The sequence below is a fragment of the Platichthys flesus genome, chromosome 5 (assembly GCF_949316205.1).
Source record: "Platichthys flesus chromosome 5, fPlaFle2.1, whole genome shotgun sequence".
In the NCBI taxonomy this organism is placed as follows: Eukaryota; Metazoa; Chordata; class Actinopteri; order Pleuronectiformes; family Pleuronectidae; genus Platichthys; species Platichthys flesus.
In genome coordinates this window covers 14,193,344-14,209,825 of record NC_084949.1, presented here as the reverse complement: position 1 = coordinate 14,209,825, position 16,482 = coordinate 14,193,344, and the positions used below count along the sequence as shown (strand labels likewise).

The 16,482-nt window shown below is 40.0% G+C and overlaps 1 protein-coding gene and 1 pseudogene across 2 annotated transcripts; one reads left to right on the top strand and one right to left on the bottom strand.

Annotated features, from left to right (window-relative positions):
• Window positions 1–1,814: 1,814 nt before the first annotated feature.
• LOC133953299 (uncharacterized) lies at window positions 1,815–9,026 on the bottom strand. Of its 2 annotated transcripts, none has more exons than XM_062387159.1 (11): window positions 8,904–9,026; window positions 8,466–8,611; window positions 8,193–8,349; window positions 7,236–7,622; window positions 6,328–6,609; window positions 5,681–5,704; window positions 5,297–5,398; window positions 5,150–5,180; window positions 4,881–4,930; window positions 4,679–4,713; window positions 1,815–2,503 (listed from the first exon to the last, which is right to left on the bottom strand). In XM_062387159.1, exons 1-11 carry the CDS (start codon window positions 8,980–8,982, stop codon window positions 2,420–2,422), a joined length of 1,377 nt encoding a protein of 458 aa, XP_062243143.1. In that variant the 5' UTR covers window positions 8,983–9,026; the 3' UTR covers window positions 1,815–2,419. The 2 variants fall into 2 exon arrangements, with proteins under 2 accessions (XP_062243143.1, XP_062243144.1); XM_062387160.1 differs by having other exon boundaries at window positions 7,236–7,619.
• A 1,403-nt stretch (window positions 9,027–10,429) lies between these two features.
• LOC133953310 (cilia- and flagella-associated protein 52-like) lies at window positions 10,430–14,952 on the top strand (annotated as a pseudogene).
• Window positions 14,953–16,482: the final 1,530 nt, after the last annotated feature.

Here is a 16,482-nt window from a genome sequence, read left to right as displayed (position 1 = left end):
AAATTTAATTATATGACCACAACCTGGCAGCCGAACACTTTCTGGGCGCACAGGAGAAGCTTTGATTCCAACACGCGACGCCACATTTGTTCTCCCTGTACACTCCTTCAGCTAATGGAGACTCAGCGTGCGGTGGCATTAAAAGGGCAATTATCATGAGTTCCGAGATTGCAAATGTCATTTATTATTCACCTGATGCATGTGGAGAGGAATGCGGGGCGAGGCCGGCGTGCTGAGCGTGCAAACCGAGGTCCCACCTGCGTTAGTCAGCGTGATGAGGTCACATGTCAGAGGCCTCGATACTCGGCCTCATATTCAAACAAATCTGCCCGATGCTGTTATCTGGAGCTGAATGTCTTCAGTGTGTGCGCATGTGGAGGAAGCTGTGACTCGCTGGAGAATAAGAGCAAACCAAACCAAACCAACTTAAACGCATTCCTCAGCAGTTTTTTTTGTCTCCATAAACAAAAAGAGAAGAAGTACTTTCCCTTCATGTGTGTGTTTGTGCCGCTGATACAAAACTGCTATAAGGCCAGTAAAGTGTGATAAAGCCCTGTACTAACACAGAGTTGGCTTTCTGCTGCTTCCTGAAAGGCAGTGCCAAGCCTAGGTTGTTATCCACCATAAAACGATTATGTCACCCATGTGAGTCCACTTACTTTCACTATACAACTAAGGGCTGAGCAGTATTTAGATTTTAAAAACAGATATAACAGCTCAAACTTTATATCTGCAGCTGCTGCACTTTTTTTTTTTTTCCAGTAAATTCCCCAGGGTCTTCATGTACATCAGAGTTGTGTTGTTCCGGGGAACACAGGACCTGTTCTGTCTTTATAAAGGAGCGTGGTGAACAACCCCCCTTCATGCTGTTCTGTACTGCAGGTGAGTTTGTGATGTTCAGATGAGAAAGAAATGCTGCCCTCTGCAGAGTGTTCAGTTAAACTGCAGGCCCCAGTTTACGAATGAATGGTTTGTTGTTTTCTCTCCTGCCTGATTTGCAAAATTATTAAACTCTTCAAAATAATTTCTAAAAACATGCATTTTTTTCTAAAGAGTGTTCAATAACTTCATTAAAGCACAATATTAAAAGAAAGAAATCTAAAAAACTCAGACCCTAACTTTCTGAACCTAACCCTAGTTTAATTTAGGTCACATGTTATTTTACAGCAGCCAATCACAACTCTGAATTTCCTTCTCACGCTAACTAAAGATCTAATAAGTCAACCTAGCGTTTCATATCCACATTGAATGTTCATTCCACGATGAATGAAATTGTTTTGTTATTGTGTCGAGCCTTAAGTGGAGTAACAGCTTTTGTTTATGCCAACAGACACCATCAGCAAAAGAACATTGTTTCTCAATACAAAGCTGCATGTGACTCAAGTGTGTTTCATCAGGCGGTCACAGGATGTGTAGAAGTGCGCTCGGTCCTCACCATAGTTTGTCTGCATTGTTTTGATGTTGATCAGAGAAGATCATCAAGTTGTTCACTGTAATTCAGCGCAGGCATGAAGCATCTAAACTCTGTAAACTAAATTCATGATTCAAATTCATGAATTAACAAATAAAGATCTTAAACTTGAGACTGACTAACCTATTTGTAGGTAATCTTTACCAAACTAAAGTGTTGACTTTACAGTGAATCACAGGTTAAATTGTTAGTTATTGGGATGCACTCGTTTTCATTGAAACATCAGCTTGATTTGCTGATGTCCAATTTTTTCCTGCAGATTTTAAAATGTAGAGTAATTTGTTTGCATTTGTATATTTATATGGAGTTTAGTTTGTTACATGCAAAACACTTTGCAATCTAATCTGCTTTATAAATAAACTTTAATAACTGCAAAAAAAAACATGGAGTTTAAAGGGGTACAGACATTACCTAATGTCGCTGGTATTATTTGCAAATCTGCAAAAGCACTATGAAGCAGTTAGATAGGCCAAAACAGTTTGGTCATTTCACACTACTGGATCATTTCATAAACCTTCACATTTCAAAATTAAACTTTATGTCATGTGGACAACTCCATCTCCCGATGAAGATCATATGATGTGGCTGAAAGCTCCAAAGATTGTTTAGTTAGCTGCTTTGTCCGAGGTCAATAATAATCACAAAAGTTTCATATAAGTTATTCACAAGCACATATCCCACATACAAACAATAACAATAATAGTGGTAGTAAAAAATAAAAATCTGTATTTAAATCCACTTGGTTAGTTTACATTTAAGATCAAACATCCCATCCTGTCAAATTGTACAATGTTACTGCTGCACATGAAACAGGAACTGAGGAAACAACTCTTCCTGTCCTGCTGTGTAGCGACAACTGATGTTACCCTGATCACCTGCGATAAAGTACAAACCAAACACACACACACACGCACACACAGGGAGAGATCACAAACATAACAAACATCTCTAATGGATCGGGGCTGTGAACGTGGAGAGAGAGTTCCATAACGGAGATCGGGAGGCGGTCGCACTGTCGCCATTGATACATTCCTGCAAATAAATAAACACACACAGAGAAGTTCTGAAAGACCTCAGCTTGACATATTTACCTTAGCACGGTTCATGTCCTACCATTGCTTTGCTTGTGGCACAGAGTCCTATCTGGCTATAAATACACAACATGCATACAATCTGCATTCCTGTTGAGCCAATATTATAGCAGTGTTTGTGTGGGGGTGTGTGTGTGTGTGAGGACATTTTGATGTTTTGAGGACATGTTGGCTGGTCCTCACTAATTACATTGGCTTTTGGGGGATTAAGGTAAGAGTTAGGCTTAAGGCATTAAGTTGTGATGGTTAGGGTAAGGGATAGGGAATGCATTATGTCAATGAGTGTCCTCACAATTATAGACAGACCCACATGTGTGTGTTTGTATATGTACGTGTGTAGGAATCTTGAAATGTATACACAGAGCCTTGGAGTGGGTACAAGTGTAATGTGGTTTGCAGATGTAGTGTTGACAAATCTGCAGATTTATGATCAGATCCGTGAATCTGTAGATAAATATTTAGAAGACAACATAGTCATTAATTTCTATAAATGCAAAGTGTTCTGTTCCTAGAACTGGAAATACAGACAAGTTACAACTCTTGACAGCCCTCGCACTAGATTTGATATACCGGTGATTTTTGCTTCACTTCCTCGTGCAAGAAGTCACAAAAAATGTTTGCCTCAATTGCTATGCCTCAGTTAAGGGTAAAACAAATTTACATAATGTGAATAAGGAGGATACGGTGTGGCTGTGGCTCGGAGGTGAAACGTGCCGTTGTGGGCCTGAGCAGGATTCTGAATCCCAAATGGCCCCTGACAGCTTTGCTGGCTGTGTGTGAGTGATGTGTGATGTGAACGGGTGAATGAGGAAACTCTCCTGTAAAGAGATGACTTCGAGACGAGGAAAGTGCGACATAAATACCGATGTTTTCAAAAATCATGTGAAAAACAAGAAGATAAAACTGATAACATGTCTGTGTTTGCAGCTCTTGGAGCAAAACGATTCATCTGCACGTGAACTAAACTGTGAACCTCATTACACATTTACAGATTATTAAGAAGGATTATTACAAATCTGATTAGACACACGTTCACCGATATCACACAGATTCAGATGCAGCTACACAACTCTCCGCATACACACACAAATTATATTGCTGCGATATCCGCCTCAGAGATGATCTATTCTCCTACAATCTTTATACCTCTGTGGCTAATATTTTATCTGTTGGCCTCCTGTTTTAACTTAATCTGCCAGTTCTGCTTTCCCACTCTGCCACGGTTCACAATGTATGCACTATTTCTCACGTCACCTTATCTGATTTGTGCTCCTTGAGTCGATTAGTCCTTGGATTTTGTTTTTTAAATACATTTCCAGCTTTGTCTCTCAGATTTATATGTGTCCTATGGCCTAACCTCCTGTCATATCTCCTACATTTATTTGGGTTTACACTTGATTGAAATCACATCAAGTCTTTCTCTGCTGCTAACCTCAACAAACATTTTTACACACATGAAAATGAAGAATAACGTAAAACAGCTGCAATTATTATTTAAGTTGATTTAGCTGGTAAATCTTTGTGTCAGTGTCTTATCCTCTGTAGTGGCTGTTGAGTGACAGAGCACAAGGAGAAAGTGAAAGTCTGCATAGAGCCTTTGGTCCGAGAGGCCGTCATCGAGCTACTTAGTGAACGTGATATAAAAAATTGAGATGAACTCAAACTCTGCAGCACTAATAAGTTATACATGAGGGTTTCAGTTGAAAGTGTGTTTAGGGAGGGGAAATGCTTGTGCATGAATGTGAGTGAATGCATGTGCATGTTTGTTTACAGCAAGGGGATCATGTTTGTTTACAGCAAGGGGATCAGGAGCGTTTACAGTTGTTTGTCACAGAGAATCCAGAGCAGAAACATGGAGGTTGCTGAAATACCAGACATACCAACACAAAGAGGCACACTAATGTCAGAACACTGCACATGGGCTTATTTCTGTGTCTGAATGAAGTTTGCTCCTTCAAAGTTTTGGGCGTGTATTTCAAAATACTGACACAAAAACTTTGATATGAGGAAGGAAAGTATAAGTAGCTTGTTTCATTTGTAACCAATAGCTGATAAGTCATCATTAAAATGTTCTTTTAATCAAATGGAGAGGATCCGTGCTTCTGTTTATGTTTACCTGAGAGGTGAAGCCTGACCTTCTGAGTGTAAGGTCTATAAAAAAAAAAAAAAAAAAGGACACAGTTACAATAAGCCAGCTGGATCAGTTTGTCATAGTTTTCAAGAACTTGTGAAATGCAAGGAATGTGGATAAATAGAGGAATCGAGTAATTACTCATTTTTGAGGAGGAAATGTATTTCTGAAGAATAAAAAAACTTACCAACAACGTGGTCCTTAGAATGAACTTGAGTCCAGAACTGTGCCTCCTCTCTGAAACAAGGCAAAACCAAAATATTGAATACATAGGATCAAAAATACCTGATCCCGCAGGGAAATCGAGTTTCGTTCCAGCCAAGAATAGATATAAATGCATCTTATACGTCATAGATGTCAGGGCTGAATGAGAAATTAAACCCATTAACTTAAAGAAAGTATAATGATCTTTTCATGGTGTGACCTGTTTTAAGATTTCAAAGCACAAATGTTTACCTCGTCTTCTTTTTCTCAGCTGCTGCTTTTACTGTTTGAGAAGAAAGAGAAATGAGAGTGAAAATCATGTGTCTCAAAAAGGAAGATGTACACGAGAGCGAAAAAACGAAAATCGGTGACGAAGCAAAGATTCTCGTGTGAAATGACCTTTCCTGTGTGCGACCACAGCCACCAGAGCCACGGCGCAGAGGAACAACACCACAGCGGAGAAAGATCCCAGCACCAGAGGCCAGTCCACAGCTGACAAACCTGCAGGCGTCACACAGCCGTTAATGCTAGACGCATTAAAAGGACAGTGAAAAATATAAAAGCATTTTTGTTATTAAGGAGCACTGTGGTGAAGTGTATGATTCATGGTAGATGTAGCTACATAAGGGGGTGAGTAATGAATTCCCTCACACCACAGACAGCAGAGATACATCCTAATTCTGCAGAGTCGGAGTAATCGGTTCAGCCTTTTGCTTCCTGCCACTCTGAATTAACAAAAGATGAAACAACATATGAGGTAATGGAGTGCTAGTGTTCGCCTACCTGGTGATGGAGGAGGTGGATGTCCTGAAATACATATGAGAAAACATGTATTTATTATCAGGTTAGTCCCATTGAGAATAAAAACTCTACATGGCGAATAGCGGCAACACGGTCATTGACTGACAGAAACATACATTAAATATTAACTATTAGCTATTAATTGTTTATCAAACCTGTTAAAATGTTGTTAAAATGGTTTTATTACTTAAAAAAGTGCTTGAATTATGGGAAATGTTTAACAATTTCCAGAAAAAAGAAAGTGGGAAGTTGGTGTATTGTTGTGTGTAAAGTACAGTAAAGTAAGTAATCTACTATAAAAACATCAAAGAGTTAATTTAAATATTTGTTTTAAAATGTTAATATTATTTGTAATGTATGGTACTAATAACATGATAAAAAGACAGCGACATTCACTACAGCCACCGGATTTTCTCGAGCAAAAAACTATAAATTGTGTATATAACATGGACACCTTATTGCTGCCGCTCAGCACAATTCAGATAAAGTGATAGTTGTTATAAGCCAACACTATGCAATAGTAGGTAAATAACATTAAAACTTTAATATATAAAACATTTGCACACAGGCAACCCTGATTTGCGTCTGAGTAAAGTAAATAACATAAACAATACAAGTTTAAACTTTACCTTTGATTACAGATAGAGGGTGACTGCGTTGGGAGTTGCTCCATGTCTTTCCCAGAAAGACACTGTACTGGCACTGGTACAGAACCACTAGAGAGTCTTGGACAGGCACTGGGAAAGAGGCCTGGTGCTGGATCACTTTGGCGTGGTGTGTGGCGACAGGAAGCTCTTGGTCTGCCAGGTAGAGGGAGAACACAGCACCGGGGTACGCAGGAGACCCGGTGCACAGCAGATGCCAAACGTCCGTCTGCTGGTGGAGATCGAGAGTGGGCAGTGGGAGCACGTCTGCTGACCGATGAGACCAGAGGAAACATCAGCTGGAGTGAACAGTCTACTGACAGGTCAAGTCATTACTTAAGAAATATGTTTATGGGAGGAATAGCTACATTAAGCTCAAACAATTGATTTATTAATCAATTAGTTGATGCACAGACAATTAATCTGCAACAATTATGGTAATGTATTAGTCATTTAGTAATTTCCGATTTAATAGTTTGGGGATTAATGACCAATGGTTTAACAGAAAAAGTTATTTATGTCAACCTGGGATAAAATTCACATTATATTTTATTTAGATATCAGATCCTTGATGGTATTTGGCCCTAACATCACCTCACTGCTGTCTTTTAAAGTGGCCTCATATCGAACACGCTCAAATTACTGTTCTTACTGAGCTCATCATGCAAAATTGAATAAAATGCAAATAAATGTAAAGCTCAACTCATTTCTATCGTTAGGGCAATAAAAAAATGTTTCACCTCGATTACTATTTCGCAGATTAACAGATAATGAAAATAATCTAGTTGTGGCCCTCTGATCAATCAAGAGTGTTATATCACTGGGAACATATACAGGGACTGTTTCAGAGCTGCTTGCTTTTATCATTTAAAGGTTATCTGGCCAATTCCCACCTGTGACAGTGACCTGAACCACGTTGCTCACAGTAGAATTCACCAACTGCCTCTTTCTGGTGACCTGATAGATGCAGGTGTACTCTCCGTCCTCTCCTCCCTTCACTGGTCCCACAGTAAACATTCCTGCCTGAGGTTCCGAGCTGGACACCAGACTGGACCAAGGCTGCAGGATAACAGGTGTCGCCCCCTGTGTCTCGGAAGTCCTCAGCAAAAGGAAGGTCACTGGTGACCTGGCGTGGCCCAACCGAGCCTGAGACTGAGGTGGGAGGGGAGGGACGGAGCAGCTGAAGGAGAGCACATCCCCACATTTGACCACGCCACTGGACGGCTCCACAGTCAGGACTGGAGGAGGGACAGTGGGTGCGGAGCGGGTGGGGGGACCTTCTGGAGAAATACACAAAGGGAGAAGAAGAGGAGACAGTTATCTATACATGTGTGTTGCCTCGTTGCTTTCTACGGATCATCACCAAATTCGTTAAAACGTAGAACAATGTTGGTTTGCCACAGTTTGTAACCAGACCTCACTCTGTAACCGTCAGCACTACAAGCCAGTACACATTGTGTTTGATGTGCTTGGGTGTGTGTGTGTGTGTGTGTGGTTTCTATATGAAGCGCAGGATGTAACCAGCTCTGCACACACCCACAGAGCCGAGACAATAAGAGAGCAGAAAGCACCTGCAGGTTGTGGTTCTCTGTTGAGGTTGGAGACGAGCGGATGGGAGTGTTTATTTTTCAAAACCACATGTCGAAATCATGTCCTTGTGCACCTTGAACAGATCAACTGAAATCCCTTTGTTCTATGTTTCCAAAATGTAGATACAGACTTCAGACATTATTTATCATTTGCGTGGTTTGTTCTTTTGAATGTAATTATGAAATGTGTGCAGGTTGGTGTGTAGGCAATGGAGAGATAACTTTTTTTAAGTGTTGTCAAGAAATTAAAGACACACAAACCGTTTTTGCGCTCCAGCTTCAAATAGGGACTGAATGCGCTGTAGCAGCCTCTACGGTCCCTGTACAGACAGCAGAACAGTTCACCCCAATCCTCCTCCTTCACCTCGAGGGTGAACTGAACCTCCCCAGCACCGGACTGCAGCTCCTGAGAGTCCACCTGCAAGAATGAAATGAAGTGAGGGGAAAAATAAAACAACAGGAGCCCAGTGATAACAACACACACGCACACACACACACACACACACACACACACACACACACAAATCAAGTTACCATCTTTCTGAATCTGTACAGCAGGAAGACCCCATGATGGCCCTCTGGGACCTTACAGGTCATGACCACCGTGTCCTTAGACCTCACATTAATGTCCAGGGCAGGAGTTGGAGGAGTGAGACAGGAACTGGCCGTAGAAAGTTGTCCTACAGACGGGATAGAGCAAGGTGTAAAACATACGGCAGGGGTCAGATGAATATCACAAATTTGGTTTTAGATGAGCAGCAGGAAAACAAACTTTCTCGCAAAGCTGGTGAGTCAGCAGCTGAGGAGAACATTTTACTGGAAAAAAAAAAATAAAGAAGTAGCCTGTAATTCCAGTATTAGTGTTTGTTTTAATGCTTATATGTTTTATACAACATATTTTCTCTAATTTCTAGACCAAAAAAGCAATGATGGCAAGATTGTTTGTAGAAACACCTGAAGCGTGATTCTTACCCTCTGTGAGGCAAAGTTGGAAAGAAGTGATAATCAGAGTGTAAATCCAAAGTGATCGTCCCCGACTAACAACCTGCATCTTCGTCTCAATAAGAAAAAGAAGACTGGATGAAGTTTGACAGAATGGTGGTCCTCTCTCTCTCTCTCTCTCTCGCTCTCTCTCTCTCTCTCTCTCTCTCTCTCTCTCTCTCTCTCTCTCTCTTCTCTCTCTCTCTCTCTCTCTCTCTCTCTCTCTCTCTCTCTCTCTCTCTCTCTCTCTCTCTGTCTCTCTGTTTATTACATCCTCTTGGAGACGGAGCGATGGGGAAGTCAAACCTTTAAACACACTTCCTTTTTTGGGGCCAGCTGGTCGGATATGTGGTCATGAGAACAAAAAGCAGATCGCTAGACCACATATGAAAAAAATATCCCCGTGTCAGCAGGTTTAATGGAGTGGTCAGTACTGTCGTTAATTCATCTTAAGGAGAATTTTTTCCCTTTTATATAATGTTTATTTATATCTTGAAATTATTATGTCATGTGCAATTTTAGGATTTCATTTTCTATGATGTGGTCAAAGTAAGGGGAAATGTCTGAAATATAATGATCTGATGCTACAAAGGTTATAACTGTTATGAGTCATAATGTAAAAAAATAGGCCCTTATGTTAAAAATAGCCTCTACTAAATGATGACACACATTCGGTCAATATGGAATTTTTGTATTTGCTTTCTTTTTTATCTATTTATTCTTTTGTTACTTAACAGACTTGATCATAGATTAAATGTCGAATGTAACAAGTTGATTTAATGATTGTAAATATAGTGCTACTGGGGATATAAAAACCCTGATGTGGTTTTTGTATTTAAGGAAATTACCTCTATCTCCCCGAACACACCCATGGTGCATAAAATCAACATGATTAAAAGTGTGAGTACATTTAGGAGCAGACACATCTGCAGATGATGGAGAGAAAAAAAAGAAAAGTGGATAATAGTGACCAAGAATTAGGTCAGCGTTAGACTGAAGAAGATGTTTATAAACTGTCTCAACAAATCACAACTCACATTTAGTTTGCGTAAGTGGAAGTTTAAAACCCTGAGGACAATTATAAATGTGATTTCAAAGTAGTAAATCTTCCTAAATGGGGTCAAACATTTACTTTTCTTTATTGAGGAGGAAAAATTTCCAATTTTCTGCCCGTAAATGGATTTAATTCATGCAGCACAATGCGCTCATGGTTATACTGCTGATGTAATATGAAAACCTTGGAGCTCCAGGTTTGGAGATTACACGTGAGTAACCTATTATGTGTATGAACCATTTTCAGAAGCAGTTATGAAAAGACAACCATATATCTCATTGAATAAATCAAACAAACTGCCTTAGTTGCTCTCAAACAGTGTGACCATTGGACGTTTCTGTTGACACCGGAAATGCCTCTACGATCTGCCGCTTCCACGATTTGAGCTTGCCCTTTGAACTTCTATTAATTACAGCAGTAGTATCTTTACACTCAACACGAGGTAGAGAAAGTAGAAGTAGCCATGGCTGATAAAACACAAGGAGTCACTCAACTTGAACTGGAGGCTGTTATTGGCTTCAATGATAAGTTTTCTAACCAACAGTTTCTAGTTGATGCTAGGCTAATGCTAATGTATGATCATGAAACTCCGTCAAAGCAATACATATATACTAGAAGAATGGTTGTCCATGTTGTTCCTCATTATAAGATTAGATGCTGCTCCCTTCATGGAGATCATCTCCAACAGTTCAGAGCCATCTGACCTGCGACCTTCCAGTTTGCTGCTATCAGTCTTCTAGCTGTCATGCATCCCGTTGTTAAAATTAGCTTGTTGTGTTTGGACCGGGTTCCTTTGACAGAATTATTCAAAAGGCACAAAGAACAGTATCACCAATGATGATCGCACACAGTTTATTTTGTTGTCACTTTCTGTATAAAAACATGTCAAATCTTATAGCATGCCACCCTTTCATTTCATCAGGACACGTGTCTTCTGGCTTGAATGTTCACCCAGACAAAGAGCACCTCATCTATCCTCTGGGATCCACGGTCATTCTGAAGAGTCTCACTGATGGCAAGCAGGAGTTCCTCCATGGACACACAAACAAAATATCCTGTTTTCAGTGTCCAAGAGTGGATTGTTTATTGCCTCTGGACAGGTCAACTTCATGGGCTTTGAGGTAACATAATGTAAACCTTTCTATTATGGATTAGAATAACTCACTAAATTCCATTTAAAGTCTACTACTTGTTTAATTTATCCTATTTCAGGTGTGGTCCCACAAGGAAAAAGTAATTATTGTTTGCATCAAAGACAATGTGGGCTTGAATCCATTTTTGGATTGTTGAAGACCAAAACTTGTAACATTTAGAATAATTATTTACATATTTCCCTAGGCTCCAATTATTATCTGGGACTATACACAGCGAACGATCCATGCCCAGCTGACCCTCCACAAGGTGAAGGTAGAGGCGCTGGCCTTCTCTCCGAACGACAAGTACCTGGTGTCCCTTGGGGGTCAGGAAGATGGCCGGTAAACATCATGTTTGTTCTAACTTGTGCTTGTAAATTGACTCAGCTGTACAAATTCTCAATTTTGTTGAGTGTGCGATGTGTGTGATGTGTGTTTTCTGTGTGTTTTCTGTGTGTTTTCTGTGTGATTTCAGCATATTCCTTTGGGATATTGAGACCAAGCAGTTCATGTGTGGAAGCCCAGCCTCAGCGAACAGTTCTGGTCACACCTTCACTCTGCAGTACTCGAACACCAACGACCACGTCTTTGTTTCAGCTGGGAAGTGAGTGAATGGTGTTCCCTGTTAATGTGGCTTCAATGTTTGTATCTGTAACAATATTAAACATTTGTTTTGAGGGGGGAATAGCGAGACACTGCAAGTCTTGGAGCTGAACCTCACCAACCGGAAGATCACATCACATCACATCATGTTGTTTATCCAGCTTATTGAACTACTTTTAACCACTTTGATGTTTATCTGAGTTTTGCTTAAAGGCTTTTGTCAGTTTGTCTGCTGATACAACCGTTGTACTCACATTTGGGGAGATATACAGCCACTAAAGAATGCACACAATCACACCACTGAATGTGATATGAAACACTTTCATGAAATAAAAACGTATACACTAGATATGATAGCATTAATCAGGTTGACTTGTTTGTATATCACACAGATCTCAGAGGACGATGAGTTCATTTTCTGTGGCACTACCAGTGGAGACATAAAGAAAATCAACCTGAACTCGAGGCACCTGAGTAGCTGTGGTCCAGTTAAATCAAAATACAGCCTGGTAAGTCGGCCTCATGAGGGGAAACACGGCTCATTTCAGCTGTTGTTCACTTGCACTGTCATGTTTCCTGCTTTGTATATCCTGCTTATACTGTTTTCCTGTTTGAACGCTCCTAGGAAAAATATATGCAATGGATGATGTTGTGAAGTTTATTTGATCAGCCGCAGTAATTTCTCCATTTGTGTGTATGTTCCTTTTAGTCTTTAGTCTCTAGGTGAAACGTCTTGTAGGTTTAGGTTATTCTTACCGCTCATCAATATTCAACCAAACCTTTGTTGATAGATTGATCAATCAGCTTGCATCAAGAACTAGAAATACTTTCTTTGTGTACATAATACCTAATTTAAAGTAATTCCTTCTCTGTGCAGGGTGTCAGTGTCCTGAAAATACTGAAGTCTGGAGACCTTCTTCTCGGATCTGGATCTGGTACTATCACTCTGTGTTCCAGTACTAACTTCAATATTCTCAAGTGAGTCCAACAACTATATCATTATATCATGTATATACGCACACACACACACACACACACACACACACACATTGGTACGAGGCCGTGATGTTAACTGTTTGGCTTTGTTTTATCTCTTTTCCCACATTAGGAAAGTTCAGGTGGAAAAGGGGGTGACCTCCATTGCTTTAAGTGGAGAAGACAACCATTTCTATGTTGGGACAGAGGCGGCTCGGATGTACCGCATCAGTAACGTGGACTTCGAAGCTGAACTCGTGTCCAGCAGCCACACCAGTGCTGTCAAGGACGTAGCCATAGTAGACAGAGAGGAAATCAGTGGGGGTCACCGTCATCAGTCAAAGAACCCACCAGAGAGTAAAATTGCTTCTGGCCTTGTTTCAGCTTTAATAATTGACAGAAGCCATTGAGATTAACATGAATTGGGTCAATATCAAGCACTGTTTAAATTCAGTCTTGTTTATATTATATTCAATTGTAATCATAAAAGCCTCTCACAAATTGTGTAAACAATCTCCAGCAAAGAAATATCAAATAGATTCCACTTCAGATGTGTTGTATTGTATAAATTTGCATTGGCATTTGTTGTCTCATTCCGCATCTTCAATCTGTTCACATTGTTCGTGGACGGTTTCACAGTTGGGAGTATTACACAGTTTTTCTCAAGCTTGTCATGCAGCGAAGGTGAACTTTGCAAGAATGCTATATTTCAGTAACGATCACAACAATAATGCAGCCAGTCAGCATATTGTCTTGTAATTTGCCCCCTGGCTGAATAATTCCCTCCAGTAACAAATCCTTCCTCTTGTAGTAAACGACAAGGGAAATAGTATCCCCTCTGTTATTCTGTTAAACAAAACTAAATCTTTGCTAATATTCTATGAACATATAGTGATGATTCCTGAATATCTAATGTGACTAGTTGTATTTCTTTCTTTGGCAAAAAAAACGTGTTAAAACTTTAAAATTCTCCTTGTGCATAACTTCAGCACCGCAGTTCGTCACTAGAGGGTGACATATGAATGCCTCATCCATATCACTCCATTTGAGTTTAGACAAACTGTTTTAATTGTAGATAAATTGTATATAAACGTGGGTTCTGGTTGATTTTAATCAATTAGTATTATTTTACAAAGGTGGTTATAACCCAAATTCACTTCACTAAAATTCATCTGTCTTTTTTGTTTTTCTGTCAGTGGAACCTCTGAATTGTTTGGAACCTGCTCTGAGCAGGACATCAAGCTGTGGCACATTGACAACCCCAAAGAGCTGCTGTGCATAACTGTACCCAGCAAGACCTGCAATGCCCTGGACTTCATGGCTAATGGACAAAGCATCATTAGTGGTGAGAATCAGGGAGAGATATCTGTGAACCACACACTGGAGCTTATTGGCTCTGTTTCTTGAATTGAACTGTAGTTCAGCCTTGTTTAAAAATAGGTCACTGGTGGGCATGAACCACTAACTCCTCTGCTAATATAATACTATTTTACAATGTAAAATCACCTTATCTTTTTGATGGCAGATAGCTTTGAAATGATGTCTCTATTTTCCAGCATGGGACGATGGTGCGATTTGTGTGTTTGGGCCAGAAAGCGGTCGGCTCATGCTCATCATTGACAATGCACACAAAAAGGAGGTGACAGCCATCGCTGGCACCAGGTCCTGCACGAGGATCGTCAGAGGAACTGAACGAGCCTCTTGGATGAGAGGGGAGACTTCTTCAAGAACCTCAACCAAGTCCAGTTAACTGGACTGGTTTCAGGACTTGGATTTGTCACAAAGTAGTTGTGCTTTGTTACTTCTCACCTCCGAGTATATCATGGGCCAACTGTATTTCTTACTTTCCTCTTCCTCAACTCTCTGTGGATTACTCCCAGCATCATCGGTTGCCATAGCATTTTCACAAACACTTGCGTAGGTGTGTTGCCATTTCTTCCGGTTCCTCCTGTCAATCACTCAGCATCACTCCTCCTCTCGCGCTCGGCCGCAGCAGACAAGAGCTCCAGTGTGACACGCGTCAGCTGGCGGGCCCGAACAACAATAAGCCCCTGGAAATAAAAACAAACCAATGATGATAAACCCGTGAAGAGATGGACGAAGAGTGGAACCGTGAGCCGGAGCATCTGCTGACATTACTCAGGAAACTCCGAGAGGTGTTCGACGTGTGCGACGAGGACGCGGACGGTTTTATTCGCCCTGAACACCTGATGCAGCTGGGATCTCAGTTCGGACAAGAAGAACAGGTGAGGACATGGACATGTTAAAAGTTATTGCTGGCCACTGAAGAATACAAAGGGTAGTCTCGTTATTTCTCTGAGACTTGATGAGCTTCTGTGATGTGCTGCGTCACCATTTGGACGAGTTGGGTCCAACTTTTCAACTGTTTTTAACTTTTCCGTTCACTCTTATAATAGTCGGGGAAACTGTGGGGCCAGCTTCTATATTCTTATACGTACTCATCATCTTTAGATTAACTGATCTGGTGCTATATAATTAATCATCTATTACACATCTGCTATATATGTATTTACTCATATGCCACAATATGTATTCATCTGCTGCTACTGATCCTGTAGATATATTCATCATCAGTATTCACCTCAACTGTTTATAATCTTTATATATATATTTATCTGCTGCATATACATTTATTCATACGTAACAGTATTTATTCATCTGTTTCTACCTGGTCCTGTACATATATTCCTCATTCTCCTTAACTGTAAATAATGTATATCTGTATCACTTGCCTCCATGCATTATGATCACTGTATTCATTCAGTATTTATCTAGGTTCTTGATGTCTGTTTTCTCGGCTGTTATCCTGTTCACCGTTCTTTCATAATCATAGACTACTTTTACTATATAATTTTAGTACTCTCACTGATTTTCAACTGTTTTATTGCACTGATGTCATTGTTGTTTTCTTTCTTGTTTGTACTTGTTGTCTTGACTCCGGGGACAATTTAAGTTGTTTTGAATTGAATCCACTTAAACATTTTCACATCAGTCAATATTGATAATGACAACGATTCATTTCAAGTAGTTTAGAGACTACTTGCTCCTGAGGGAAGGTTGTGGTTTTAAACTCTGCTTTATGAGCAGAGAATGACAAACATTGGTTTAGCAGTAGGGTTGCAAAGGGAAAGAAAATATCCGGTAAATTTCCGGAAACTTCCCCGGAAACTGTCCATGGGAATATTAAGCTCGGGAATTTTGGGAATTTTGAAAAAAAAAAAAAAAAATACGCAGATTAAAGGCTGAGCAATAAAAACATCATTCAAAACTCTATTTTAAAGATGTATGGAATGCAGGACACACTGCACGTTGAATTTCAACCCTCCATTGTGCATTTCTCCATCACATGCACAGATAATTGCCAGCCTCCTGCACACTATAGCAGGGCTATTGAGGCCTGCTGTAGTGTGCAGGACAAGTCAGGTAAGTTTCGATGATATTTCTGGGGGTAATGTATTAGCATGCTGATTGAGGATTGTTCATCTGTCCATCTAGCTTATTTCTATTAATTTATCCGTCAATTAATACATTTATTTACTATTAATAAAATAGTAAAATATTTTTAAAGACGATTCCAATTGTTTATAACTCTGGCATTGCATTAGTGTTTTTTACAAGCTTTTTTCTCATCTTATTCTACAGAACAATGCCACGTGCACTATCTCCTGTGTGGAGACATTTCACCCCAGCCAATGTAGAAGGAGAGGCTGTGTACATTTGCAAATACTGTGCAAAGACCTATGTTAAGAACTAAGACATTAAGATGAAGAAGCATATAGTCAAG

Bases quoted from the DNA above. Each gene is read 5' to 3' on its own strand.
- LOC133953299 (XM_062387159.1), bottom strand. From the start codon at position 8,982: ATGCAGGTTGTTAGTCGGGGACGATCACTTTGGATTTACACTCTGATT. The intron at 8,612-8,903 runs GTAAGAATCACG...TCCCGTCTGTAG, and splicing joins CCAACTTTGCCTCACAGAGG to GACAACTTTCTACGGCCAGT. The intron at 6,610-7,235 runs GTGGGAATTGGC...ATCGGTCAGCAG, and splicing joins GGTTCAGGTCACTGTCACAG to ACGTGCTCCCACTGCCCACT.